Source organism: Pithys albifrons, chromosome 5 (genome assembly GCF_047495875.1).
Source record: "Pithys albifrons albifrons isolate INPA30051 chromosome 5, PitAlb_v1, whole genome shotgun sequence".
Classification (NCBI taxonomy): Eukaryota; Metazoa; Chordata; class Aves; order Passeriformes; family Thamnophilidae; genus Pithys; species Pithys albifrons.
The window spans coordinates 6,943,736-6,968,134 of NC_092462.1; the positions used below are offsets into that span (position 1 = coordinate 6,943,736).

The 24,399-nt window shown below is 37.0% G+C and overlaps 2 protein-coding genes across 4 annotated transcripts in view; one reads left to right on the forward strand and one right to left on the reverse strand.

The window, feature by feature from the left end:
- The window catches only part of SCLT1 (sodium channel and clathrin linker 1), a 39,284-nt gene extending 22,308 nt beyond the window's left edge, over window positions 1–16,976 (reverse strand). For 2 of the 3 annotated variants that reach the window (XM_071555598.1, XM_071555594.1), the window contains exons 1-12: window positions 16,601–16,976; window positions 14,248–14,315; window positions 13,513–13,571; window positions 12,762–12,831; window positions 11,294–11,349; window positions 10,788–10,920; window positions 9,894–10,016; window positions 8,256–8,321; window positions 5,756–5,826; window positions 1,908–1,998; window positions 1,652–1,743; window positions 809–986 (exon numbers count right to left, since the gene is read on the reverse strand). In XM_071555598.1, coding sequence (XP_071411699.1) covers window positions 809–986; window positions 1,652–1,743; window positions 1,908–1,998; window positions 5,756–5,826; window positions 8,256–8,321; window positions 9,894–10,016; window positions 10,788–10,920; window positions 11,294–11,349; window positions 12,762–12,831; window positions 13,513–13,571; window positions 14,248–14,301 — 993 coding nt within the window. In that variant the 5' untranslated portion in view covers window positions 14,302–14,315; window positions 16,601–16,976. Of the gene's footprint in view, window positions 1–808; window positions 987–1,651; window positions 1,744–1,907; window positions 1,999–5,755; window positions 5,827–8,255; window positions 8,322–9,893; window positions 10,017–10,787; window positions 10,921–11,293; window positions 11,350–12,761; window positions 12,876–13,512; window positions 13,572–14,247; window positions 14,316–16,600 lie in introns of those variants that run through there. The other variant, XM_071555597.1, reaches the window with a different exon arrangement.
- A 2,044-nt stretch (window positions 16,977–19,020) lies between these two features.
- Window positions 19,021–23,730, forward strand: C5H4orf33 (chromosome 5 C4orf33 homolog). Its single transcript, XM_071555896.1, is given in 6 exon segments — window positions 19,021–19,108; window positions 21,287–21,338; window positions 21,531–21,582; window positions 21,694–21,844; window positions 21,847–21,889; window positions 23,470–23,730. Coding segments are annotated over 6 exon segments (528 nt in total). The 3' UTR covers window positions 23,612–23,730.
- The last annotated feature ends 669 nt before the right edge of the window (window positions 23,731–24,399 follow it).

Sequence of the window (24,399 nt, forward strand, 5' to 3'; positions counted from 1 at the left end):
AAGCCTGTATTAGACAAGAGTATCCTACTTTCTAAAGAGGCAAAGAGCAGACTCTTTAGGAAAGTTAAGAATTGTGAAAACAGGAGGTCTAATTTTTCTTTCAACAGGCATATCAAGACTTGCTGGATTAGGTCCTGTTCTTTAGGAAGTTTTGGTGGATTGTGAATGTCACAGTTTTTGTATATGTACTTTTGGCATACATATGATCCTAGACATTTAACGATAGATTGTATATAAAAATTTCTTTTAAGGCCTTTTCACATGTCTAGATTTCTTTGTTGACTCCTCCTGCACTTCTTCCTAGGTCTCCTCTGTCTTGTCTGAAATGGGCTGATCAAAACTGCACATGAAGGGGCACTATGTTTAAAGGCTTTTTTTAAAAAATCCTGTTAGTAATTGTATCAAGCACCACTGAGAATTGTGTGAATGTGTTCTTAAGAGAGATCCACACTATCTCCTAAACCTGTTTTTGACTGGAAAGACTAAACTCCGCAGCCAATATGATACATTTGAATTTTTTCCACACTTTTATAACAGATTAATAAACATATTTTCAATCTTTTCCTGACTGCAGACTTCACCCACTCATTACTCAGTCACTTCTTAACATTTCAGAACACAAATCTCTCTCTTGGTGACCTATATCCCTCCTAGAACAAAAACATCCCTTCAGTTTAGCTTTCTTTCCTAGCCATTTTTAAGTTATAAATTCAAAACAGAACCTTCCTTTTCATTCTGACAGCAGAATTTGTTTCTAAGCATGTGATAAGAAACTCTGGCAAAAATTTTGGAAAATCCAATGACCAACCTGACTTTTTTCCAGATTAGCTTCTTCCAAGAGCTGTATGCAATCTTGGACTTTTGCAACAGCATCATACTTCTCACTTTCTAGGTTAGCAGCCTTGGCCTGAAGCTCTCTGATTTGTTCCTCTAGGGCTGCTCTTTCTGTTCTCAGTTGTTCAGCATCTTGGACAGTAACAAGTAATCTGCAAGACAGAAGTAGTTTTATTCATTTAACGATAACATGGTTAATTAAGACACTCATCCATTCAAACTAATAGGAAGCATCTATTCATAAGTTGCCAAAACTGCATTGTTTTCTGCTTGTTTTTGATATTAATCAAGTCCTAGAAAGAAACAGAATTAAAGGAGTTAACTCAGAAGATCTTGAGAATAACGTTGCTATCCTGGGATACATCTCTGAAAATGTTCTATATTAAACCAGAATAGAACAGCCCCACAAGAAATAAAGTTCTCCTCTGTGAAGGAAACAGAATAATTGGATGTAGGCAATGAATTTGCAGCTATAATATTAAAAGAAAACCACTGGTAAATTTTTAGAACAGCTCAGAAATTCTTATTGTTTAATTACAACTGTCAGTATTGGTAGGCATGAGAAAGGGCAAGAGAGCTTCAGAGGGATCCTAACTAAAACCTCAGAAAGTTCACAAGTGCAGCTGGTTCAATGAAATACACAGTTCTAAATATCCACAGTGAGCACTTTGGCAACATAGGGGTGCCCTCTTAAGCAGCAATGGTTTGTTACATGTCTATCATAAAACATACAAAGACAAACAACTACTCTATTTTTGCAAAATCAAGGCATCATTTTTGCATGCATCCTGTTAGTAACACCCAGTGAGCTCTTTACCTGGTTTCTAATTGTTTTAAACTAGACTGGATTTGCTGCAAGCGTTTGTCAGATGCTGTTTCTCTTTCCTGAGCAGATATCACGTCTTCTTCCTAGAAAGAATAAATGTATTATCCAGACATGATCCGAGCTTCCCTGAACAAAATATACTCCCATAAAACAAGCTAGAAAACAACTTGCAAATAATTTAACATCAGCATTAAGAAACTGACAGACCCTTCAATTGCAATAGAACTTATTCCTCTGTCTAGAATACCTTTCTCTCCAATTGGCTGTGAAGCTTCTCTCTCAATTTAGTCATTTCCTCAAGCTTAGCATTTGCTGCCTGCCCATCTATTTTAGCTTGCCTGTATATAAAGAAAACAATTATTATAGAGGGAAAAAATGGCTCCATTACAACTTTGTTGAAATAGCTGTGAAGGGCAGTCAGACTTCTTAACAGTTTCTACAGGGCAGAAGGGGTTTCCCCCTTCTGTTTCATACTGTGTGGCACAGTGAGAGAGGAACACCAAATTCCAAAGTCCTGTGGAAATTACTGCTCAAAGTCACCTTAAATGGAAGGTGTATGCATGGATTAAATATTTGGGAGGACTAGGAAATCAAAAATTCTAAGTGATTAAATAACTGAAGTACAATTAGCCACAGATACCTATTAGAGAAGTCTTTTACAGAATTAGATTTCACTTTTTAAAGCAATAGGACTAAGAATTTTAAAAAAAACCTTTAAACACTTCTAAGGAATTTAACTGATGGACTTTGTAATTTGAATAGTTTTTATGAGCTGAAAGGGAAGAGATAAAAATGGACTAGTTAATGAATTGTGTTAATAATGACTAAGTGGCTCTTGATCCTCAGCAACCCTCCTACTCCTCTGACAGAAAGACACAGAGAGCCCTTCACCTACCAATTATTGTAACCCAATTATTCAGGCTGCATATTAGGCTAAATTTAAAGACCAGTGACTGACAGTATGATAAAGTTAAAAGAGAGTAAACATCAGCTAACACAAACTGGAGCACCTATAGTTATGAAAGAAGCTAAAAAATATTTTATACTTTTAACAATCACCTTCAAGCAAGAATTTGTGATAGAAATAAAAATTTTGAATTAATGGCATAAAAGATCAGCATATTATATCTACATGAAACTATTAAGAAATTACAAAATCCAAGCAATTTTACAGTGAATACTTTTTTCAGTCTTTCAAGAAACTTTCAGGAGAGTTAATTTGAGTACAATTTTTTTAAAAAGCAAAAACTACAATAAAAACATTATTGCCAAAAACATGGTCTTCATTGCAGGTCCGAAACTTTGATCTTACTCCATCTGAATCATGTGTCTTTCTCCTACAAATAGTAATGTTAAATTCAGGAAGACATTAAATTGCTTTCCCCAAAATATTCAAAAGGTGTTGTAAAACAAAATAAAAACTCAAAAGACAGCATAAGAAGGGAAAAATAATAAAACCATAAAGAGGTCATAAAAATCAGAACTGCATGAGTATTAAAAATGCATTTTAAAGTTCAAATTGAGATTCATATCAAGTGCATTTTACAGGCAACAAATTGATTCCAAAAATACAGCTTTTATTCTTCACTGTACAGTATATTTTTAACATAATCATGGCAAGTTATCTGTTTAAGAGCTTTAAGATTCTGAAATGCAGATATGTGCCCTAGTAATGCCAAGTTCCTTCGTTTGTGTGTTTTATCTAGTCCACATAAACCTAAATCTAATATTAAATCTTTAATACACAAGTTGTTTTCTTAAAAATCTAATTTTCCATTCCAGACTTAGTACTCAATCACCATAAATCATGTAGATCTATTAACAACATCCCAAAGGATTAGAATTGTCTGTGCTATGTGTTATATAATCCACACAAACTATGTCTATGTAACTTCATGTTAGAGGAGCAACTGCTGAAAATATTCCAGACTTCTTGGAGAACCCCTGCAGCACTTACACAGAGCTGCTGTCATTAACTTTGGGAGTAAAACACTGTACTATTTTTGGGGTTGCAAGGACTTTTAGCTGACCTGAGAGGAATGTGAGCGTAATCAGTGCCCGTAATTACAGATGTAAAATTCTTCTGGGAGGTTCTTTACCCAAACTGAAAAAGCTATTGGAAAAGTAACAATTTCCAAAGTTCTTCATGATCATGGCCCTATAAACTAAACAGTTACAAAGACTCAAGACAAATGCATTGAGCAGTCCTGCCCAGCTGGAACATATTAAATCAGAAATCTAACATTCTGAATTGAGGACAGTGACTAACCCAGCCCTGTGGGTGCTTAAATGGAAGGCTACATTCACTCACAATTTCACTAATTATAAACCAACAACCACTCAAAACTATGCATACATACTTGGGCATGTGGGAGTAGAAATTCAGAGCAAGATAATCCCCTAGTTTTCAGTCAGTCACAGGCACTTCTTCCTGAAGCTGTAGTATAAGCAAAAATCACACACTTCTCCCCTCTACTATCCCCACACTCTGCTAAACAGACAGTTCTACAAATCCTTGTGTGTCTTCATAGCTGTGAAGAGTTTAGCCATTTTGGTTATCATGCCCTATTCTAAATCATTTTATCAAAGTAGTATCATTAAAGAATTTCATGTAAGTCCAAGGATCAAGCGAAAAAAGGGGCTCCCTTTAAAAAATGAAATAGAGATGAAATCAAAGGAAATCATGATTATCAGTAATTTTGACAAAAACACTCAATTGCCTGCTCAACCACAACCAGAATGATTTTAAAGTTTTCATTGGTTGTTAGTTTTTTGCTGTTTTGTTTTTGATTAAAACCACTGAACAGCAGAAATGCAGATTAAAGTAAATGCTGACAGCATTTACTGGATGTCTAAAATGGGTTCAGTGAGGGGCAATTGCTTTCATTCCCATTTATTACATGAGTTAATGTAAGCACATCAATGCAAGACCAAGGATTTACAGATTAATGAGAAACCAAACCAGTATTTTCATGTTAACATGTTCCGCAAGGAAAGGAATTTTAGAAAACAGAGGTATGGCAATGGTGTTTATTCCATCTGAAGAATTAAATATTAACACACACAAACAAATTTCAAGTGATGATTATTTTAGCAGATACACTGCATAGCACATTAATCTTTGATTTCTTATCACAACATTTTTCTTCTTCAAAACACACTACTTTGGAAAACAGTTTTTCCCTGTCAAAGTCCTGAATAATAAAAATGAGAGGTTCTAACAAGTTCCCCATAAAACCTATCTTCAGCATTTGTAACCAGCTTCTCATCCTAAAGGTACTATACAAAGGAAACATCAAAATAAACATTGTTTAAAGCAAAATTTAAGTGCATTATACATTTTTAAGTTTATAAATTTATAATTTCATTTCAAAAAGCTTATATAACACTTTAGGTAATGCTATAAAAGAAAATAAATAATTGGATTATGACTCCATTGCTTTTTTGTTCTCAGTCCACAAATCCACTGTACTGAAATTAAATTTTAATTTGACCTCAAACATTACTAATTTAAAGAGGGATCAGACATAGTAAACTGGCATTGAATAGACTTAGGCTGTAAACACAAATAATCATGAAACTGTGTAATAGATATTGTTCCACATTTTCCTTGATATAATCCAGGAATGTAATTAACCCTACTCCTAAATTCTATAAAGCCTATGGTTTAGAGCTGTTTAGTGATACGTGGATGCAAATTTTACTAAAAACATTGAAACTTGAAGCTTGTTTGAACATTCAAATTTCAGAATGGTAGTGAGTAATAACCATGTAATTGATTTTGAGCAAACTGTATTTTAATGAAAACCTATCTTCAGAGTCAGTTGTGCTGTGATACTGACACTTTGTTCCTTTTAAATCAAAGGTCAAATCTTTAATATTTCAGGGAAAAGTTGAACCAAACAACAGTAACTGGAAATATGTTACTCTAACACTACTCATGCATGCATGTCTAACAAGCTGCAGAGGCTTGGAACCATTGTAACTATCAATATGAAATTAGCCTGCAGTACAAACAAGGCCCATGATACAGCAGTAGGCTATGAAAAGCTGTAGAAAACATATTAAACATTTTTTGAGTTGTCTGGTTTATACCTCAGTTGTTGTCGTAGCTGCTCTAGTTCCACATTCTGTTCTGTCACAGTTCTCAGAAACTGTTGATTGGTCTGCAAAATAAGGAGATATTTGAAACATGTTCCTTATAATATTGAAAATGTTATGTATTCAGAATTTTTACAGGATATTTCTACAGAACATTATATCATAAAGATAGCCAATAAGGTTTATTTAACACTGTGGCTAGTCTTCAAGTGTCAAGTTCTATGTAGAGTATTTTCGAAAGGCAAAAGCAGAGTGGTATTCTTTCCCCATATTTTGGTAAACTTCACGAGACAAAAACTGTAGTAGCTCAGACCTGTCATCTGCACTTCTGTGTAGTTTAGGTGTCTAAAATCCCTTGTGACACTGAGTACCACAGCAGACCACACATACTGCAAAGAATTCCTGTGTTTTAGTGACAAGGAACAACGAACAATTGCTCCTCTTTCATTCTTTTCTATGCAAGCCATAGTGCTGGGGGTGTCATTCTCCTTCAACTGTCTTCCCATTTGAGAATCATTTCATATTTTTGTTAGCCTACTAGCCTTTGCTAGATTTTACACATAGAGATATTAAAGATGACCATAATGGCAGGCACCATTCAAAATGCACAATATTCTCCTTTTTCATCCCTCTCCTATTAATTGCTAACATCCTTCTTGCTTTTTTGACTATTGTTAAGAATTGTTTTTGAACACTTCCTACTTCTAAAATACCTGTTCTGAATGATAACAAACCATCATAGAACACCCAAAGTGAAAGCCCCCTCTTGCCCATGTGTATTGTTTTGTTTGATAATACCAATGAAATGTCAGATAAAATGAAGTCAGATTATCAACATCATGAGATATTTCCACAAATTTCTGCAGTTTACTTCAGTTTTCACTATCCTAAATATTTTAGCATCAGCAGTGAACACTGTTGCCAGTGTTGCTTATTTTCAGAACATGCATAAATATGCTGAACAACTCCAACCTGGGTACGTATAGGAAACACAGCTGTTATTACCACAATAAAAAAACTGATTAAGTACTCTGTCTCTTCACTTTCTATTTTTCAGTTTGTTAGCTGAAAGAAAGGGCATGCTGCTTTATCCTTTGACATGCCTTTGGCAACAGATGGTGCCAAATGTTTTTTGGAAAATGTAGACAAATGGATTCCCTTTATCTTAAATATTGACTGTTTCACCTCTTTCAGTTAGTTTTTCTCTCAACATAATTTCTTTCCAACTCTATGATTTTAAGCATACAGTGACTATTTTTAAGGTACCTACTACTGATTTGCTTGTAACAACAGATCAAACAGTTGGCAGCTTCCAAATCCTCAGCAAAACTACTTTAGAGCACACCATTGTCTTTACTTGAGACTGTTTTCAGACAGGAGCCCTCAGTAACAGTAAGGTATTTATCTTTACACAGCAGTTAATTTTGAAACAATCACTCACTACAAAAGGCAAAAATTCCTCTTTTGCAGCAGTGTACAGTTTCCAGCACCACAGTTGAAGACTGATGGCATAATTGGAAATAATTCAGAGGTGAGCAAGAAGAAATGATTACCCATATTAAAAACATTGTCAAAGAATATTAAGACTTGAATTGCTTTCAACAGAACACAAAATGCACGGAAAGGAAAAAGAGGCAATATACAAGTTTTCTATAACGGAGGCACCATGACAAAGCTTGAGGTAATCTTTCCTTCCTACCTATAATGTTAGACACCAGAAAAACAGGCTTACATTTTAACAAGAGGTCAGAGGTGAGGAAAAAAGTGTTTCAGTGATCAAGACAAAAAAGAGAGTAGACTGCTAGAGTAAGTTAGGAGTCTTTTTGCACTGCCAATATTCAAAACAAACAAACAAAAAAAATCACATAGGAATCATGTCTTGCAAAGACAAAGCTGCTCAGTCAAAAACTTCACCCCATCTTTCACCTCAGTTTTTCTACAATACTAAAACTGTCAGTTTTGGAAGTCCTATGCTAAAGCTTAACAACTAAGAAGTCTCACAATCTGAGGTTGTGGGAAAAGCACTGGAGGATTATTAGAGCTTAAAAAAATGTGCAAAAATGTCAATGACAAAGACACTGAAGTCAGTAGTACCCAAACAGGAATGGATAAACATGTGGCAGAGCTAGTGTAAGAAAGAGGACATCATTTAAATACAGTTTTCCTTTGTGCAGATGGTTTTAAATGTGTAAGTGAAGTACACAAACCATATACTATAATTCTGAGTGTAAGCTTACCACTGAAATCTAAAAGAAAGAGCTCACACATATGAAAAGCTAACGTCTCAACCACCTTGACTTGGTGTTTGGAGGCTAAGAATAAAGCCATCACAACTTGATTTTTGTCTGGTCCCTAGAGGAGTTTGCAAATTTGACTGGCACAATTTCAACCAGGTATATATGAAGGACTTCTTGTTTTTGCTTTACATTGAGGGTCAAGTAGGGAAAAAAATAAAATAAAATTACTAGCTCACTGTTCTGAATATTTTACTTACCAACTCTATTTTTTCATTGGCTACATGCAGCTGCCGAGTCAATTGCTGAAAGCTAGTCAGTTGATCCTAAAAAGAGAATTGAAAACTTCCTATAATCATTATAATAATAAATAATACATAGTTAGAAAGTTTCATTATCAAATGAAAATATTTTCAAAGAAACTATACATGTAGCAGGAAATTCAGTATGACTTTGTACCTTTTAATTAGTAGCTTTTAGCTGTTGTCCTCATAATCCAGAAAATTATATTTTACTACCGAACAATGTATCTAATTGTCACTCAGTTACAAAATGCCTCCTTCCAAAACTCATAGGCACTTACTCTCAAAATAAGAAAGCACACATGACCAGTGCCTTTAAAGAGCCACACAGACTATGATGCTACACTAGAAGCATTTTTGCTAAGCACAGTAACAGACATGTACACCTTAATTAAAAATTGCCTATATAGATACGTTTAATTTGCTCTTGGCCTCGTAGGATGTCTTGTATCCATACAAAAAAAGGCTCAGTTACACTCTTGAGTCCCTGAACATGAACTCTGCCATCCAAGGAACACTAGCATAACAGAAAAATCACCTGGAGCATGCCAGCTGCCTTCAGAGCATAGAGGGGACTGAAGTCCCTAAGCTGAAATATCTACTAATTGTGCTGCATTCATCTAACAGTCTCAAGGTCAAGTATATGCCAGAATCCTCTTCCTGCAACTCCCTTGCCTACTGTATCCAATCCTTATGATATCATCTTTGCTTTCTGTGAATTCTAATTCTAGTTGGTCTTAATGTATTTCCATTTACCTCTGACAGCTATTTCATATAAGTTAAATCTAAAAAAGTGTATTTCAATGAAAAGCTGAGATTTTTCTGGAGGACCAGTAGCAGTTAAGAATAAAGGGCTAATTAACCTCACTCTTGTTACAATGGCATTAAAATCCACCAAAAATTTAGTTACTAATGAAAAGTGGAATCTGACAGCCTTAAACCCTCCCGCAGTTACCAAATACTCTCCTATAATCTACTATGTGAATATGTTACCATTAACTTACTATACAACACAAGAAATAAATTAATAGAAGAAATAGGAGCAGAAAGCTGGAACTGCATAAAGATAAGAGCTCTCGTAACTATTCCTTAAAACAGTTATGGAACTTGGCAGAGCACAATAGCTGTACAGATATTTATCCTGTTACTCAGAAAAGATCACATTGCTAAGGTGAACTTAATATGAAAAAAAAAGTCAGTAAAAAATATTTCTGAGGTAACTGTGCCCCTAGATCAAGTGTACTTGAAAATAGAAAGGAGGTACTAAAAAATTTGTAGCTTTTCTTTACAGATCTAGAAATACATGCAGTGAGGTACATACAGGAATAAAGTTTCTATCAGTTCTTTGCACACTGAGCATCTTTGTGTAGCCCATCGGAGCAGAAGAGCTTTTCTAAGATTTCCTGAAAGGCCTTCCCCAGACATAGCAGAAGAGAAACAAGCCACTAAACACAAGCTAACTTTGATGACTGATAGGGAAAATAATTAACAGTACTGTCAGAACCTGACCACTTCAGTTTGACTATATATAGATCTAGAATCTCTACAGTATAGGAAGGTATACCAAAATTAACAAAAAAATAAAATTAAACTTACAGTCTGCCTTTTTCTTTCAGTCATGTGAATCTGCGTTTCAGTCAGGCATTCGTGGTATTGCTGTTGAAGTTGATCGTGCTCGTGTAACAACATCTGCCAGAGCTCAACTGCTTGTTCTTTCTCCTAAGTTACAGAATAATACCTTGTAAAAATATTCTATTACAGCACATTTATCTTCATTTATCATTCTCTAAAAAGTGAGGTCTTAACTTCCATTTTGAAGAAATGTCATTAACTATACTTTTCTCTGTTCACATTTTAACTACACAGAAAATAAACCAAATTCAGATGTAGAAAAACAGGTGCTCACAAGTTCAAATTCCATTGATAAGTGAATCACAAGTTTTCTGCTTTTTTTTTGAAGAGCTCAAACTTTCACAGGTATTTAAGGTAGGCATACAGTATAGATAATATTCAAATACCAAATCCAGCTGTCAAAATTAACTTCAACTCAATCATACACAACAAGATTGACACATTGTTATAATAAGCTGAACAAAATTTGATTGCATTTTCAGATTTAAATAGTATTTTCTATATGCCACATATACTTGCCTCCTCATATCACGTTACAATGGTTTTGATTAAAATGACAAGCTACTACAAAAAAATTGAATAGAACAAAATACATAGTTAAGTTGCTGGTCATGAATTCAACATAAGGATCAAATCAACAAGGTAAAATTACTGGCCCAAATTAATATTAAAAGATTCTTCTGTGAATCTAAGGAAGAAGTTTCTTCATGTCTTTGAATTCCATGGTCAAGAGGGCCTCAAAACAGTTTCCAGAAACTCTGAACAAATAAATTCTGATCAAGAAATAAAACAGTTTCCCCTAATATGTGAAGGCACAACAAGAGAAATAAAACAGTATAAATGTTTCATCTCACACACTTGCTTTGCCAGTCGTAGCTGTTCTTGAAGGTTTCTCACAATGACCTCATCTGCAGGTGTATCAGTTTCCAGATGTGTGAAAGGAATAGCCTCCAGTTGCTTCTCAAGAACCTCTTTCAACTCTGTATGCAGCCTGAAATTCAAAGAACTAAGTTCAGCAAAGTATTTCTTTTAACAGGGATTTTTTAAACAACTGAAATATGCTGTGCCTTCCATCTGTACATACTACTTACTTCTAAGTCAGATTTAAATCTATTACGTTACATTCTATAAACACAATAGACAGTTTGAAATAGTTTCATATATATAGTTCTTTAGCAATATGGTTCAGTTTTCTATAACAGGTGCTGTAATCTCTATTAAGCACTTTAAGACTCTAACATTAAGATCCTCAATCTACTTAGTAGTTGAAGATTCCAAAGAGTTCAAGGTCTTAGGAAAAAAGCTTTTAAATATTCAGAAATCAAGAGAAAGAGTGCTAGTAACATGGCAGTGCAGTTATTTACCTTTCATTTTCCTTGGTGACTTCTTCCAATTTAAGCCTCATCTCGCTCATTTGTGCCTGACACCAAGACATGTAAGAGTAAGCACTCATTTAAGTTACGCAAATTTTGGTAATTCTTTCATCTTTTATTTCTGACTGATATGGTAAAAGATAGGCATCTTAATTCAGCATAATACAGTACATTAAAGTCAGTTTCTTTTTTAAGGCATGCCACTTAAATTTAACAGCTGCAAAGCCTTATTATACCTCAGCATTCAGAAGTTATTACAGGCATTAAAATTCTTATTTTGAAATTCTTTTGAAATTTTGAAATTTTTTTCACTTTAACAAACTGATTTTTAATTTAATTAATTTTAATTTTTAACTCAAGCTCTCTTAGGGACACAGTGGATAACTCTCATCTTTTATACCATAAGCATTTGAGAAAAGTTTAGGAATTAACTGAGGAGAAACTTCAGTTGCGTGAATCAAACTGGGTGTTTTGGTAACTAGTGCAACAAAACCATAGTACTTCTGCTGCCTTCTGAAATGGGTCAAACTTGAAGGCTTTATTTGCAAAATCTTTATGATGGACAGATCAAAAATATTCAGTGCATGAAACCAAAACCAGTATATAACTCCTGCATGTAGATCACAAGTAAAAACTGCTTTCTGTATGATGCAGGTTTTAAACATATCACTTGCTTTTCACTCATGTTACAAAGCATTAAAAAGTTTCATTTTCTGTGACAAATGGAGGACAGTTCCCTTCCATCTCAGCTTTCATGATAATACACATTTAAAGAAATATTTCAATCTAAAGAATTAACAAGAATGAAGAAGTCTGAGTACATCTATATTTGCAGGATGGAGTTGGATTGTATCAGATCAGACATGAAAGTAAAGAGGGAAACAGCTGCCTTCTCTCAATGTCACCTAGAAATATGCTTGCAACCATATCAGCGCATCTAGAGATACAAGGCATGCATGTTTCATCTCACAGCATTGCTTCTCCAAACAGTAAACTGTTGCAACTTGGACAATGTCTACCTTTACACAGAAAGTTCTCCATTCATCCACTTGAGGCCAACTGCAGTCTAGCAGGTTTCTGAAGCATGATAAAAACTAGTGGACTAGATACTAAGAAGGCAGTTAAATGCCACCCTGACACCCGATCCCATCAGATCTCAGAAGCTAAGCAGGGTCAGGCCCAGTTAGTACTTGGATGGGAGACCTCCTGGGATACCAGGTGCTGTAGGTTCTAGTCCTGAGGACTTCACTGTCACAAGCTCGCTCTGCCACGGCAGATGAACCTTAGAGGTTTAAGTTTCATGCATGCTGTGCCTCACCTAAAAAAAAAAATCAGCTGCACAGGCTGGAAGGATACACCCACGTGGGTAGAGCCCTTCCCAATCTTCATTCACGAAGCCTAGCCATATATACAAAGACCACTAACAATACCCAGTTTGAAATGTTAGGAACATCCATACCTGATAAAGCTGCAGTTGTTCCTTCATTTCCTCCAAGTGTTTATCATATGCTGTGACTAGAGTTGACAAGCTAAAAAGTTAATTACTATTTTTACACTATGACCAGCAAGAGTCCTGTATAACAGATGTAGAACATGGGACACTATAAATGACCATTAAAACATTAATATTTCATACAAAGATACTCTAGTTCTACTTCTATAAATTCTCCTTCTTAATATTTTCATAATTGACAGTAATTCATTGAAAATTCTATATTAGCCTAGAGCAATAATGCCTTAAAAGCTAACAAGAAAGGTTTGCTTATTTTTGTAACAGGAAATTACAGATTATGAAACCATTTCCTGATAGGCACCTGTTAGTTCAAGACTGTCAAATAAACATTTTTTTTTAAAACATCCACCTGATCTCAACAGACAGCAGTTACCTGGATTACCTAGATCAGTACAGCTCTACCAAAACTTTTGTTTATTGTTAAAATTTAGCCTAGAGAATGCCTTCCTTCATCTCTCATCCTTTATTTTATAGATTGTGGAAGAAAAGTCAGTAATTAAATTTCCTAAATAAACACAACACTATCTAAAAACAACTACCACAGTATCACCTCTATAGACTCCATTCATAAGTTCTCAGACTTTTGAACATGTGTACGTAAGACCTGGTTCACCTGGATATTTACACTTCTATAAGCAGATGACAACTTCCTTCAAGTTCATTGTAGTACTCGCACGTATCACATGGAATCAGTTACCTTTGGTCCCTTTGGTCCATCACCCTGGATCCTGATATGTCACCACCAAGGGCATTTTTCTGTAATGGAATAATTCAGGTATTAGTACTTGCACATAAATGTATGTAGTTTTAAACTTTTAGATGCAACCCAAAACTGTCTGTACTGTAATTGTACACAATATCCCACAGAATCACTTTCAGGTTTGTATTCAAAACCCCTAGAGTGCAAGCCTAATAGCAAAAAATTCTGCTTTCTTTTCCTGGAGATCTCTGATATAAAGCCTAATTGCATCTGAGGGGGAATCTCCTCAATCTTAAAAGAGCAATCATAAGTTTGTCTAAGTGTTAAGTCCATTTCCGTGCATCTCAGCACCAGGAATGTGCAGATGTCCTAACTTCTGCACAAACTTTCAGACAGGCTTATGGCAGCCAGCACAAAAGTTACCCCAATATGAGACCAACCTCTTAGAAAAAAAGAAGTCTGTAAAAGTGAAAAACTGTACTATATTACAAATCAAGTGTTTTTTCAGGGATAAAACTTTTGAAAATGTACCCAAAATACCATAATTCACTATTAGGACAGTTTTGTTCTGCTGTTGCTGCTTGGAAAAACAACAAGCAACTCGAGTTGTGTGACGGACCCAAAGCAAGGCCAGGCCATGCTGAAGTGAGCTCTGCTCTATGTATGCAAAGTCGTTTGTCGCAAAACCTCATTGCCAAAATTCTTACTATTTCCATTTCTAAATTCACATACCTGCTCACCAGTAACTCTCAAAATCTCATCTGCTTCACAGTGTCCAAGTGCCATATTTGGCCTCCAATCTGAAAAATACCAAGTTTGAAAATCACAGCTACAACACTGGTCACTATTACATAAGTTTGACAGGCAGTCAGAAATACATTTAACAGTATAGTGCTTTGAGGGCAAAAAACCATGCTTCTAAAATTCTTCTCTTTAGCACAACTGATTAAAAGACAACACGATTTGAAAGGGCCTACACACACTGTAGTGATAATGAATTCCATTCCTTTCGTATTCCTTCTACTTTCTTTAAGAAATCCTAAAAAATGAAATTTCTGCCTAGAAAACACACAAACACACACGCATCTTCATGACTGGCAAGGTCTAAGGGCAACAAATCACAGTGTCTATCAAATTCAATTAGCTGGATTCTGGGTTTGTCTAGTTTGGAGGAAAGGAGGCTGAGGAGCAAGCTCATGGCTCTCCACTGCCTCCTGAGGAGATGAAATGTGAACAGGAAGTGCTGAGCTCTTTGCCCTGGTATCCAGTGCTAGCATACTTGGGAGCAGTTCAAAGCTGTGCCAGGGAAGGTTTAGACAGGACATTACAAAGCATTTCTTTTCTGAGATGGTGGTCAAACACTGGAACAGGCTCCCTAGAGACAAGGTTGAGGCCCTAAACCTCTCAATGTTTAAGAGGCATTTGGACACTATTGTAAAGAATGCACTTTAATTTTTGGCCAGACCTGAACTGGTCAGACAGTTCAACTAGATGATATTTGTAGGTCCCTTCCAAATGTACTATTTTATTCTATTCTGTAAGAATCTGAGTAACACCTTTTTAACTGGAATGGGTAATGGAGAAAAAAAAGGAAATTGAGAAGGTAATGGCTATATTTTGATTTAAACAACTTCCTGCCTATTTTTCTTGATACATGTCCCATGGTACTTTTTCTAGCTCGAATCTAAAGGAAGATATAGAAAAAAAGACAGAGGGGATAGAAAGGAGTTAATAGCAAAAGAATGCCAGGAAACAAGAAGAGGAAAGTTGCTGCCCTTACCAGCCAAAAGGATGTAACTATGAGAAGCCATCGGTGCAAAAAGGGGCAAATTTTATACACTCCCCATTAGAAGCTCACCTTCAACAGTGAATCATTAAATACATTCTGATAAAAGTTCCAGTGTATCACAAAAATATGTAATGGAATGGAAGACTATTATTTGCAGTTCCGGCTGCTAATACTTAAAAATGCATTCATGTAAAACTTAACTTACAACCTGATCAGTGTCAGAGATTTGAATTTCATTCCAAGAACCTTCACAGCTACATATTTAACACAACAAATACTTATTCTAAAACATTAAATACAGTACTACTTAGAGAATCTCTTTTTAGGTGTATTACACACATTTAGTGTTTTAGAACTTTAATTTCACATTCTTGAATTAAGAGAAACACCAACCCATATATCAGACTCAGAGCAGGCCTCAACTTAGGGCTCAGCTGGCATACAAGACAACTTCAAATTTGTCTTTTGGCACCTATAAAAATGGTTAATTCTTTTTTTTAAGAGAGAATTAAACTCTTTGATAGGAAAGGCAATTCTTACCATTTCACAGTACCTAAAGATTTATAAAGTAAGAAACTACAGCCAGACAAAGTAAATACATGTGATAAGGCAAAATTCCAAATATTTGAAAAAACCATGATTTATTCACATCAAAGCATAATGAACACTTGTAAAGCTCAATAAACATACAAATTTTTGAACCAGAAGGACTCTGTTGGTTCAGACAGAAGCTCTTTTGCTACCAAGGTCTTTGGAATCAAGAACTGGTCTTTCACCTTTGGCCACCTAAAGCCATCACACAAAACTTGCTACCAATTGAAATTCCAGGGTTTGGGTGATGCACAGCTATAGCATTGCATGCCCAGTGACCTTGTCTTACTACTGTGCTGTCACGTTTTCCTGCAACACTAATTAGGAACAGTGACAAGTCTTGGGACAACATATCCACCCATCTTCTAATCACAGGAATACAAACTGTGCAGAAGTAATTTTGCCAGTATTTTGCTAATGTGTACTCTGATTAGGTCATATTAGGAAATATTAACATTATCAAAATTGTATCAGGTAACTAAAAATAACGATTTTAGTCTCTAAAGGAAGTTTTTCCTACTCTTTTCTACTTTTGAGGCATAAGCCGTGGTTTCATAACTAATGAGGTATTAACATAGAAACGCATGTGGTTTGGGCCATTACCCTCAATAGCAGCTTTTATTTCTTAGTGTTTAGCTAACTAAAACTATTATTCACGCTGTTACTCGATGCAGAATATAAACGTTCATTGCCACCAATGCTCACCTCGCTGCGCCCGTGTTCCCACACGTTTTCCTCTCGCCAAACATCCAGGGAAAAAGCGCTTATTCGCAGCCGCTCGCGGGCACGAAAAGCGAGAGCCGTTCCACAGGAGCAGAGGCGGCAACTCGCGGGCGCCTGGGACGGGCTCCCCTCAGCCCGGAAAGCGCTCGGGTCGGGACGGCGAGTGGAGTGAGCCTTCCGCTCCCTCCCCTCGGCCCCAGTCAGGAAACACACACAGCCGGCGCGCCCGCGTCCACAGCCCGATAGCGGAACCTCCCAATGGGCATGGGCATGGGCATGGGCATGGGCATGGGCATGGGAATGGGCTAGGGCCTGGGCCAGGGCCAGTCCCGCCCGCCGCCGCTTCCTGTCCGCCCTCAGCGACGGCCTCGGTCACGTGGAGCCCAGATAGGGCGGAGATCTAAGGCGGGGCGGGGTTAGTGGCTTTTCGGGAGCCGCAGCGACGGAGTATCTGGAGATGTAAGAAATCCCTCGCTAAAACTTCTCTTGAGGAGTTTGTGGGTTAAAGATGGGCGCTCAGGCGTTAAACCTCTCAGGAAATTAGTTTGTGGCTGCAGCCTCCCTGACATCCGATCCCGTCAGATCTCGGAAGCTAAGCAGGGTCAGCCCCGGATTAGTACTTGGATGGGAGACCTCCTGGGAAATGCCGAGTGCTGTAGGTTCTAGTCCTGAGGACTTCACTGGCACCGTCCAAGCTCGCTCGGCCGTGGCAGATGGACCTCAGGACTTAAACGGTGGGGCCAGTTCTGTGCACGCTGAGCCTCACCTAAAATCCACTGCGCAGGCTGGAAGGGCACACCCACGTGGGGACAGCCCTTCCCAAATCTTCGTTCACGAAGTTTGGCCATATACATACAGTAGAGGCAGCAACCGTCAGGGGAAGCGCTGTGGAGCCCTCTGAGACTTCGTACCTGTTGCAGGCCCTAGTGAGATAGGGATCGGCCTCTTCTCCCAGGCAACCAGCCAGAAGATGAGGGGACAGAGTCTTCAGCTGCGCCAGGGGTGGCAGGCCCAGAATCAATTAAGCTGGAAAAGACCTCGGATCATGTAGTTAGCCTATGACCAAATCACCACCATGTCAACTAGACTATGGCACTGATTGCGATATCCATTTCCTTAAACACCTCCAGGGACTGTTCAACCTAATTGATTCTATGATTCTAGTAGTGAAGTCTTAAATACTATAGAAGCTGCTCTCTGTCTTGATTTCCAACTTTTCCCCCTAGAAGCAACTCATAAAGAGAGCTGTTTATTGTTTCCTACTTGTTTCTGTCCTTTTTGCCACCATCAGTAGGGTTTGGGATGAAAGAGGCAAATCCCCTTGGTAAAGTGGGGAGGCAGTGGCACCTTGCTGGTAAGGTGTGATGCTCCTGTGGGTCAGGCCTGTGACTCCCAAGAAAATAGCTATCTGGGTAGAGATGAAGTAACCTAATCTGGTGCTTCCAGTTGAGGGGAATGGGATTATAATTTAGCTACAGAACCACCTGTCTAGTCACAGGACTTGACAGCATGTATATGATTCTTAGGCTATGCACTGCCAGCTCTCTTCTATGGCTGGGAGATGTATAAGAGAACAAATCAAGGATTGCTTTTGTGGAGAGAGCAAGGAACTCGTAATACTGAGAAGGGTAAGGGTAACAGGCCATGAACATCTTGTAAACTGGGTTGCACTGGTCCTTTTGCTTATTAAAGTAATTAACGCTGTTCTAAAGGCTTGTACTGTTATTGCCGAGTATCATCAGCTGTTGGATTGCAATATTCTCTGTGCTTGCTGGTCTGCAAACATTCAATGTGTTTAACAAGATGTGCTTGCAGTTTTCCTTGAAATCCCTTGATTTGCCTGGTTTGCAATGGCTACAAAGGAGAATTTTAGCAAATTCCTTCATTTTCTTGTATCTCATTGTAACGTTTGTTAAAGGTTTTTCTCAATCTGTTTTTCTCATGTTATCAAATCTTCTAAGACCACGAGGTGGAGACTGTTCTGTTTATTTGTTCTCTTGATAAAGATTTCTAGTGGTTTTGGAAGGTACCTATTTAGATGCCTAGTTGAAAAGCCTTAAGCTTGATAAGACTTCAGAATGATTTGTATCCCTGCAAGTATAAAAGCCTATGAGAAGCAGCATTCATGTAACTCTTTAGTTGTTTTGCAAAGCTAATCTATTTCAGTTTTGATGTCAAAAAACATCATTTGGATATTTACATTGTACAAAAATGTGTCTATTTTCCTGGTAAGCAAACAGTGCAGTTGGTGCTGAGATGCAATCTGAAATATTCTTTGACAGAACTTTCCTTTCTCATTTATATAGTATATGGAATTTAGAATTAAACACACAGGGAATTGTTTACCTGTGAACTGTTAACTGGATATGATTGGACTGAGGCCGGACAGTGCATGACTGCTAATGGGAGTTTGCACTCCTTTCTTTAACGACACTCCAGCACCACTTCAAGAGTCAGAGAATCCTTTTGGTAGGCTGCAGGTCTATGAGGGTAAGTGTAACTCTTCTGATGCAAATAAATCTGATTTTTGTAAACACTGATGTTCCTCTGCAGTTGATATGCCTAGTGTTTATTTAACAGTCTGTGATGGTTGTTTTCTCAAACTGATTTAACAATTGTGACTGTATGACATCTAATTTAGTTTCTTTGGTCACAGTACTGCTTTTATAGGTCAGATCTGAAATCTAAAGTAAAAATTTTCCTTTCTGTTATGTCCTGAGCAGTCTGGGAAAGAATACTGGAAAAGAATGTAGCTGTAGTTGTTGCCTTACCCTTAAACAGCTCCTCTGGTAACTATAAAGCTTCCTGCTATACTCAGATGAAAACTACTCCAGATTGGCTCAGGAGTGATGCTCTTTTTGTAGATGGTGAATTGATTTTCATCATGCTGAGCATAAGGTGAGTTGTTGGTTCGTAGTAGTGCGACAATACAGATGACTGGGAAAAGAAGCAAATCTGTTGGGTCACTTAGTAAGCTGGATTGACTTCAGTAATGGTGAGGTTGACTCTTCCGAGTCTTCAATAGTATATGCTCTCAAACTTTGGTTTTGGATAACTCATATAACTTGCAGACTATCAGAGGCTTGACATATTTGAATATCAAAATAATTTTGTGGTATAAAAAATATAAATATAAGTATAAATATAAATATAAATACCTTTGCAGGAACTAACTAGAAGTGAAATCCTAAAGATAGATTTTATTTTTTCTTTAAGATGTAATGTGTTTTAATTGCTTTTTCAAAGTTTCTTTGAGGAATAGGAAACACAGGAACAGGAAACTTCTGTGAAACCGAGAAGTTGCAGCTCATAAAATATAATTCAAAATTGTACCCAAATGGAATGGTTAAAATTCTATAGTAATGCTGTTTCCTTTCTCATTACCTGCCTATGCTGTCACTTTTCCTTTTTTTTTTTTGACTTTTTGTCACCCATTGCTTTGAATCATGCAAAAATTGAATGTTTCCAGCAGTTCTCTGCTTCCTGGTTATTGAGCTATTCTGATTAAAGCTCTACTAAAACAGTATTAGTACCTCTTTGATATTATTATAATAACTAGGTTTATGTAAAAATAAATATGTCAGTCATACCTACTCATAATTCTTACTAAAACTTTCTAATAATGTCCTTGCTGTGAGGAACACCACTGTGGTTCTATGTTGTGTTCCTTAAATGTGATTCAATTGTAATACCCGAGGGTATTGAAGTTGTGTCAGAGGAGGTTTAGGTTAGATATTAGAAAAAGGTTCTTCACCCAGAGGGTGGTTGGGCACTGGAACAGGCTCTCCAGGGAAGTCACAGCGCCAAGCCTGACAGAGTTCAAGAAGCATTTGGATGAAGCTCTCAGGCACATGGTGTGACTATTGGGGACGATCCTGTGCAAGGCCAGGACTTGGCCTGGATAATCCTTGTAAGTCCTTTCCAACTCAGCATATTCTGTGATTCTGTGATTCCATAATGCATGGCTTTCAGGTATACATGGTCAGTAATTCCCTGTACAAAATATCATCCATTTTCAGGGAAAAACCATTTAAGGCTAAATTTTTTCTTACTGTTTCTGAGATTTAGCAGTCATAGTTTTTGGATGTGTGCTCTGCTGCGAGTGTCTGATCCTTTTTTTTGTTTTTGGTTGGTTGGTTTTTTATTGTCTCTGGTGCTCTGAATCGTCAGGCTACCAGCAAGCACAAGACTTACACACTTAAATGATCTGCTTGAAGTGCCTGCCATATGATTGAGTAGGATCCCTCTGCCTTGGCCAGCTTTGTTCACAGCAAGTGTAGTGGATAAAATAACCATGTGCTGATGCACTTTGTACTCCAGGGAGAGGTAATCTTACTAGACTCGCAATATTTTTCTGTTGCATCAGGGTGAGTGTCTTCAAAGCTGGAATTGGTAAGTTAATAAAATTAGGACAGTACTTTATGAAGATCTTTGTGATAAGAAGCATGAAAAGTAAAACATCTTGAAGTTAGAATTATGGCACAGCATTTTAAATAGTTAGGAAACTGTCAGTAGCATGTACACGAGCAGGTCTAGCTCTGACATGGCACAGACCAAAAATAATGAAAACAGAATTGTTTTAATGGGATATGAAAGTCTCGGGGCATTACAAAATAGTTATTACAAAATACTGACAGCCTGGTTTGGGTTTTTTTTTATTTGAAAAAGCATTTTTCCTGAATGACACAACTGAGCAGAATTTAGAAGTTGAGCATTGTCCATAAGTACAGTACTGTGAAAAAGTCACAAATCTTAATTTTCACTTCCAGTTGTAATGCTTGTAAGATATATGTCTGTGGAAGACTAGATACAGAAATTGTTTCAGTATGGGAAATGTACATATTTGTGGCAGTATAATAACACTAATAACTTGGCATAATTTTAAGAAAATTGTGCTCTGATTTTTTGACTGCTGGGGGCAGCACTTATTACTGCTGCTTTCTGACAGAAGAAAAATATGGAAAGCAAGTGGTCAAGTACATTCATATAATATACAGAAAAACTAATTATTTTTAGGTACCTGTTTTCTAATCAGAAGATAACATTACCTCTTTTTTTTCCCCCTCCTTAAACAGGAAGAACTTCCTTTAGAGTTTGAGGTGACCAGAATGAAAACCAAATGGGAGGCTGAAGCTCATCTTCTTGGAATTACTTTCCACCATAAATGCACTAACAAGTTCAATGCATTCGCAATTCATGACTCAGGAGAAGAGAGAAAATATGAAGCACTGTGCCTCAACAGGAACTACAGGAATGACAGGAAGCAGATTTGTAAGCATAAAATTAGCTCTTCTGTAATGTAGTTGCACTATTTTTGGAATATTTAAAGAAAGCCAATCTGGTTTTGGGATTGAGTGCCAGTAGTATTTTAATTATGCTGTTTATCTCCAGATCCATTGGTGCTGTATTTTTTATAAAGTACTGTGGCAGATAACTGTAATCAGTGCTTGATTTCCGTATTGTCCCCTAGGTACATAGAAAACAATGCATTCAATACCATTGGCATCTACTTTATCACTTTCCTCCACTAAATCAAAGATAGGTTGTTCTACTTTTTCCTTGCCTCCAGCACCTCCTGAGGTGTCATTTAGTGATAATTTCACCGGATACATTTCCAGTAAATCTCTTTTGCTTCTCCCCTACTGTTCTAAACAACATAATCTCTGCAGATGGCTCCATACTATAGAAAAAATTGGAAAGGCAGACTAAACCAAAAAGCATTTTTAAATTGTGCTTTGAGCCTGTTTATTGTCTTTGTCTGTGTGACTGAGATGATCTGACCTGTTACTTCTGGACATTTTGTCTAAATGAACTAGCTCAAGAGGGGAGACTATAGTTCCTATGCAAACCTGTCACACAATATACAGTGACAGGAAGGTAAGGTAAATCTTAGAGAAATTCCTCTTTGTTGCCTTTTTTAAGAAAACTTATCTTCTGCAACTGTTTATTTAGAAAAATTCTAAGCTATTGCTGATAAAATACATTACCAGTGTTCTGTGAGAAATAGATATTTCTCTGTAATAGCCTGCAATATTTTTCAAGAAGGTGTTCTTTCTACAGTACCCCTTCTAAAAAAAAACAAACATCCTTTTTCACATCTGCTACCAACATCCTTGGTAGCAGATGTGATTATGTGATGAGGTTGTTCCTTGCTGCTTTCATTACTCTTTGTTTGTCTTTACTCTTACTAATTACTTCCTTATATGAGAATTCCATTCTCCTTTTTAAATGATGTTCTGTCTACTGTTCAGCAGTTGTTTAATGTAAGTATTAATTAGCAATTGGCTAATTAATTGCTTCTATTGTTTCTGTATGGTAGCCTAAAGGACAAATTCTTAACTACTGGGTCACAGTGTTTAAAAGTAAATGAGGCTTCTAGTCTTACAAAAAAAATATATTTACTAGCTTATCCCATCCAGTCTTCCTCTTCTCTGTAAGAAAAGGATATCCCTATGATATGATTTTTCAGTTGGTCAAGAGCTGTAAATTTTCACTCCATTGGAGTGTAGATATGTCATAAAGCAGGATGTCACTGTGCTCTTGCTCTGACAGTGGTTCCAAGAAGCATAAATTGAGGAAGTTTAAAAGGTAAGCATTTTTCATACTTTTCATAATTTTTCATAGCTAAGGATTGTGCCCCATGCTTTACAGTGCAAGGTTTTCAGAAACACAGTAGTGGTTTTTATTTATAAACTTAAATTTTAGAAAATAAACACATGGAAGCTGGTTACATGCCTGTCCAAGAAAACTTGAAAATAAAGATGAATTAAGCGTATTGAGGCTACCGCCTTTAATAAGACACATGCTACAAGACTTACAACTTTTTTTGTTTATTTCTCCTCTCTTTGCAGTCATTGTCTGGAATTTTTCAAAGTTTTAAACACAAAATAACTGATTGGAGAAGACTGGAAGCAACCTGAACCAGATATATGGAAATCTGTTACTAACCAAATGCATCAAGGCATAAATTTTTATACCCTTGAAGTTGAATGAAGCTGTATGGAAACAACTTCATTCTAAGTAGAGTTTGTAGATATCACATTTAGTAAGGCTTTCCATGATACCAGAATCATCAGTCTTAAAACCAACTGTAAAGTATGTGGATCAGTTGATCCTAAATGAATGAACAACCCGTGCTTCAATTCATCTGGATATGGAGTTTTTCATCTGTGCAAAAGATGAATCTGCTGCTACCAATGAAGGGGAGGGGAAATGTGCTAAAATTACAGGTGTTTTTTCATGAGAGCTCTTGTCATTGAAAATATTAGAAATGCTTCTATCTGATTTAAGGTACAATCGAGACCAGATGCCAAAGTCGATAGTATGGGTTTTATTTAATGCTAAATTTGAGGCAAAGAAAGAGAGATAGAAAGAATTAGAAAAAGGAGTGGGGCTGAAGAAAGAAAGTGACAGAGAGATTAAAATGGAAAATGCATCACCACTCTGTGTAAACCGACAGCATCCCATCAATCCAGTTCTTCTGGTCTTCTTGGTGGTGAGGGTCCCGCAAAACATTGAGTCCAGTGGATTCATATACATTCAGGAGATGCTGAGGCACCTCCCCCCTAGCTGGGGGGAGGAAGCTTTTCAGTCTCTTGCAACGGGCTCTGGATATGTTGCCTCACTTGGATCACGTGCAGTCCTCTGGTTGTGGAAAGCCTCAGAAATGAGTTGGGGGGGTGCTTTGGGGGTCTTTGATGATTAATGACCCTTCTGAGCTACGTCTCACCTGAATGTCCCTAGCAGGGTGAGTGGTGACTCCTTTGGTTTGGCATGGAGAG